A 5,725-nucleotide genomic window follows, 5' to 3' on the forward strand; every position below is an offset into this window, starting at 1 on the left:
GACTGAGGGGCAGGAGTGGGTCCCGCTCGCCCAGACTTTGCAATCTAGTGGGGGGCAGACATGCAAAGCACAGCCACAGCGCAAGGCAGAACCCCCAGGGGCCTTACATGAGCCCCAGGGGCAGGAGAGAGAACCATGACTTGTCCCTTCCACAGACAGGTCTGGAGCACGGCTGGTACCTTCGGAAAGGCCACATCAGGTGTCTGCTAAAGGGGGCACATTGTCAACCCCGCCCTGCCTAGGATGGCCTTGTGGGGGGCGCATGCGGATACCCCGGCAGCAGCTCCCCCACCGTCTTCTCGGGAGGACTGTGCTGCCGGTCTTGAGGTCCCCTTCTCTTTGTCGCCCTGGGACTCCGGATGTGTCAGGGAGGCTCGCAGCGGACGGGGGCTGGGCTGTCTGACCAACCTGGCACAGGGTCTGGCACATAGCGGGGGTGGTAAATCAATGCCTTTGATGAGGACGGGCGGGACAGGGGCCAGGCTGGTGCCCGGCTCATGCGAGACCCCGGCCGGACCCGGAGGGGGGTTCTGCCCGCGTCGGCCCCTCCCCGGCGACCCCCTTGGCGGATGTTGATTGCGGGCGGCGGCGGGCGGATGGGCGGGGGCGGCGACGCAGGGGGCCGGGGCCAAGGTCGCGCCTCGCTCCCCGCGACCCGCGGTCCGGCCGGCGGAAGCGACGAGCCCGGCGTCTGGCGGGGCCGGGGCGGGCGGGCACCCCGAGGCGCACGGGCCTCCCCGCGGGTATAACTGCGGCCTCGGGCGGCGCGGCGAGTGGAGCGATGGCCGCTGCAGGGACCCGCCCGCGCCAGCCCGCCGGGGGCGCCGCGTGCCCGGCCTACCCCGCCGCGCCCCTGCCGGCCCCCGGCCCCGGCCCCGAGCGCGGCGCCCCGGCCCCCGTCGCGGGACTCCCGGGCAGGGGCCCCGGGCCGGCCCCGCCGCCCCCCGCCGGCCCGGGCTCGCGGGCGCCCCGCAGACGCGCGGCCGCCCCGTCGGCGTCCCAGCGCCGCAGGCGCACGGCGTTCAGCGCGGAGCAGCGGCGGCTGCTGGAGCTCGTCTTCCGCCGGACCCGGTACCCCGACATCCACCTGCGCGAGCGCCTGGCCGCGCTCACGCGGCTGCCCGAGTCCAGGATCCAGGTGAGCGCCCGGGGGGGACCCTGGGGCTCCGAGCCCGGACTCCCCGCGCCTTAGGCCGCACCTGGCGCCGCCTCCTTGGGGGACGTGGGCAGGTTGCTTCCCTTGACCCCTGTCCTAGCCTGTGAAGTAAGGATGATGTCCCCAGGCTGAAGTGAAAGAATTCAGGCACGTAGGCAACGACTTGGGTCCCCCTGCTAAGTGTAAGCGCTCCTAGGAAGGCGGCCCGGTCCCTTGAAACGGTCAGCAAGCAATTCCCAGCGGGAAGGGGAAGGCGGCAGATGCGTTTGTGCACTTTTCCTAATCGAGGAAGAAGACGCAGATGAGCTGCAGCTGAGGTTTCCCGCTGGCTCTGAGTTTGAGAACCGTGGCTGAGAGAGGGCAGGGCTGACTCACCAAGTTGCTCCCAGCCCGCTGTCTTGGCAAGTGTTGGTTCTGGTATTTTGGTTTGAAAGGATGCAGCATCTTGGGGTAAAGCCTGAAGCCTCTGGAGCTTGTTGTCACAGTTTGAAAAATCTAGTACAAGGCGTGTTGATTGTCTAAAGTAATTTGGATCAGAATCTTGGAGTAGGGAGTGAGAAGCCCGTCTTTTTCCCCCCGGCTGTAGCACCTGGCTCTGTGTCCAAGAGCCCGCGTTCAAACACGGGGAAAGGGTAGACTTGTTTTTGTCTGCATCTCTGGTGGTCACAACAGCTGTCAGTTTCAACAGTTGGCACAGAGACTTCCTAATCAGCACACAGCATTTGCGGGGAAATAGCAGAAAGATTTATTCACAGAAGTCCACTGAGCAAAATACCTCCTTGATTAGTTTGACAAGGGAGTACAGACTTCCAAAAACTGATTTTCTAAATAACTCTAACGCCTATCATCTTTAAGGAGAGTAGCATCGTTTCCCGAGAATTCTAAATGCTGCTATTTGTAACCCTATTTTTTCATGAAATTGTCCCTAAATAAAGAAGAGATAGAACCAGGCATTATTTCAATTTTGCATCTGGGAATGGTGAGGCAGGGAGAGCTAGGTGCTCTGAGCTTCTAACCGTGAGTACTTTCTCAAAACCAAAGGCTTTGGAGCAGCGAGCTCAGGGATGTTAAGCTGGAATTTATGATTGTGAACCACAGACATAACAGTAGCACAAGAACTCCAACCCAAAGCAGCTTTTTCCTCCCCTCTTGCAGGTGTGGTTCCAGAATAGGCGTGCCAAGTCACGGCGTCAGAGCGGGAAACCCTTACAAGCCCCGGCCAGCCCGGAGGAGGTTTTCCTCAACCACTCCGCTCCTGGGACTGACATGAAATGTCTGAAGCCCCCGCTGCCTCTCGGGGTGGAGGTGAACTGCTTCCCAGATCCAAGCTGGGCTGGAGGGGGCATCTCTGACTCCAGCTCCCAGGGCCAGAGTTTTGAAACCTGTTCCCCCGTCTCTGGAGACACTGCCTCCAAGCTAGACGTGTGGGAGGAACACATCTTTTCTACCTTTGGTAACTTCTGAGGATTCTGGGAGAATTCAGGACAACCTTAGAGGAGCCATGAGTGACTTCCCGGGAGACACACATCCGAATACTGTCCCTTCTGACTTGCATGTTCAGGACATGTCCTTGCTAACCTCCATGATGGTTTTGACAGTCACCTTTCACCTTCGAAGGTTCCCCTCGCAGCATTTTGCCGGCGAACGTGCCCTGCCGCCAGGGATTGCGGGTTCATTTCTACCAGTGTATCTCGGGTCTGCACGATCCACTTAGCCTGCGTCCTGTGCCTTCTTGGCAGGTCTGTGCTTGCTGTTTGGACTGGTTGTGCAGAATGCAGTAACTTCTTCATAAGAACCCCTTGGCTTGACTCAGTTTCCCCTTGTGCTTGACAGCTGCCATCTTCTCACAGTCCCTCCAAAGCTCATAGCCTTAAACTCACTCTAACCCATCTCTTCAACCCTTATTCTATCACCAAAATGTATTACCTTTTTTATTTGGCCGGTCATCTTCCCATTCAATCCTACCTCCAGTGACTCCGCATCCAGATTATTCCAAGAGCCCCCTCGGCCTCTCGCTTCTCAACTACTTTTTAAAAATTACTCTCTAGAAGTCTGTAGTGGAGTCCAATTGCTACCACAGTATAAAAATCTTTCAGTTATCCTCCCAGATAACCGACATCATTTCTGGCCTACGGGACAGCTATGCAAATCTTACGGTCACCTACCCACAACACAGTCTCTGTTTCAAAGTCACTCCTTTTGGTTTGGGACCAAACTAATACCTTTCTCTTTCAAAACACTCAAGACTCGCCGCCACTAATCTTGGTTTTTTATGTCACTTCAATCACTCCGACATTACCCTTAGTGCTTGTTAATGTACTTCCTGTGCAACTTCAGTAGATTATTAAATGTGTTTCACAAATGTTCCCATGTAATTTCTATTGAAATGAATTCTGTGCCTTAGCTCTCAGTACAGTGCTTCACTCCACAATTGCTCAGTACATATTATGTGGCCACGAAAAACATTTCTATAAGAAGTTTATAGCCGGTAATCAATATTATATCAATCAGCAGGTTACTGTGCTGAGAAATTTAATTTGGTTAAAAGCATATCTTTGCTTGTTCAAAGTTTAGTTATATTTTGGTTTTGGAGGCCAGTCGTGGTGGCTCGTGCCTATAGTCCTAGCACTCTGAGAGGCTCAGACAGGAGGATCGCTTGAACCCAGGAGTTTAAGACCAGCCTGGGCAATGGCGAGACCCCTACTCTATAAAGGAGAAAATTAGCTGGGAACCAGCTACTCGGGAGGCTTAAGCTCAGGAGTTGGAGGTTGCAGTGAGCTATGATGACACCACTGCACTGCAGCCCAGGCAAAAGAGCAAGACCCCTGCCTCCAAAAAAAAAAAAAAAAATTGGTTTCAGATTGCTCTTTCACAATTTGTAATTTTTTTTTTTTTGAGATAGGGTCTGCCACCCAGGCTAGAGTGCAGTGGCATCATCATAACTCACTGCAACCTCAAACTCTTGGGCTCGAGCAATCCTCCTGCCTCAGCCTCCCAAATAGCTAGGACTATAGGCGTGCGCCAACGTGCCCGATTAATTTTTCATTTTTTGTAGAGACAGGGGTCTCACTATTGCCCAGGCTGGTCTTGAACTCCTGGCCTCAAGTGATCTTCCTGCCTTGGCCTCCCAAAGTGCTAGGATTACAGACATGAGCCACTGCACCCAGCCCCAATTTATCATTCTTAATGTATGTAAACGACTTTCTAAGTGAGCCTAGGATTAAATATTGTATTGATATTTTGAGGGTTTTCAAACTCCTTAGGGCCAAAGGACACTGTCTGTATATGAGGTAACCCTAGGTAAGGTTTCTCTGTACACTGGGCTTTAAAGTAGGCTTATGAGAAGCCAGGGCCTGGGCCGGGACATCTGATGCAATTTGATGGTTATTAGGAGAGCTCGAACGATGCTGAATGTCTTAGAGATTGTACAAGCTGGTTGCCCATTTTCACAGAGATGTTATTCAAGTGGTTTGTACTTTTCAGAGTGGCAAATCCACTATTAAAAGTAACTAAGAGAACATGGTTCAGGCTTTAGTAGCAAACGACTTCTGAACCCTTTGAAAACTGAAACCAGATGATAAACATTAGCTATTATTATTTTCAGTGCTTACTGTGTGCCAAACATTGTGCTCAGAGCCTGTCCTGGGGGTGGTCAGGAGGTCTCACGATCACAGAGTTCACATTTTCAACTTGGGACATGGCAGAATGAGATGACACAAATACATTCACAAGACTGAAAGACATAGATCATAACACTTTAAACTTATGGTCCACTAAGAATCACACTTAAAAATAAATCTTGTAATTAGCTTTTTAATTATATTCTTGCATTTATATTCTCTTATTTTCCCCAGTGAACAATTATAAAAACCTACAAATATTTAAATCCTGTTTTTATATTTTTAGTTTTTAAAACTTGTGGGATCGTCTGTGGACAGAAGTAGTCTGCACCTCTCTCAAACTCTTAAGGCCTTAACTGCTAAATGTGTAACGGGCTTTATGTATTTAATCCGTACACCTACCATGTAAGATAGGGACCATTCCTGTTTAAAGATGAAGAAACTTAATCTCAGTAGCGGCTCATAATCACAGAGCTTGTAAATGGCACGGCCAGGACTCAAACCCAGGACTACACGGCCCACCTGTTTGCCCACCACCATGGAGTGCCGCCTCTATTGCACTGGTCCTTTTAGTCAGGGCTAATGATAAAATAATGTGACAGGTTTAAAAGCAAGCTCCAAATCAGAATTTCTACATGCCAGTGAATATTGTCTCACCTTTCAAAGAAATCGTCATGGAAGACCACACTCTTATTCCAATGACACTAACGTTGCTCAGCGCTCTTTTGAAACTCGCATTTCTTTGTTCATTATACAAATATTATGTTTACTTGGTGCCTATGAACAGGCGCTTTAGCAGGACCTGGAAATAAAATGGTGAGCAAAACTGGAAACAGTCCCTCCCCTCGTGGAGCAGAGAGGCCGGTATGAAGACAAAAGCTCTCTAAGGAGTATAAAGTTGCAAATGTGACAGGTGCTGGAAGGAGGTACGTGATCTGGAGACACTATA

The 5,725-nt window shown here is 51.7% G+C and overlaps 1 protein-coding gene across 1 annotated transcript; it reads left to right on the forward strand.

Annotated features, from left to right (window-relative positions):
* The first annotated feature begins 781 nt into the window (after window positions 1–781).
* Window positions 782–2,620, forward strand: MIXL1 (Mix paired-like homeobox). The gene is made up of 2 exons (XM_045536952.1): window positions 782–1,138; window positions 2,312–2,620. Exons 1-2 carry the CDS (start codon window positions 782–784, stop codon window positions 2,618–2,620), a joined length of 666 nt encoding a protein of 221 aa, XP_045392908.1.
* The last annotated feature ends 3,105 nt before the right edge of the window (window positions 2,621–5,725 follow it).

Source organism: Lemur catta, chromosome 25 (assembly GCF_020740605.2).
Source record: "Lemur catta isolate mLemCat1 chromosome 25, mLemCat1.pri, whole genome shotgun sequence".
Lineage (NCBI taxonomy): Eukaryota > Metazoa > Chordata > Mammalia > Primates > Lemuridae > Lemur > Lemur catta.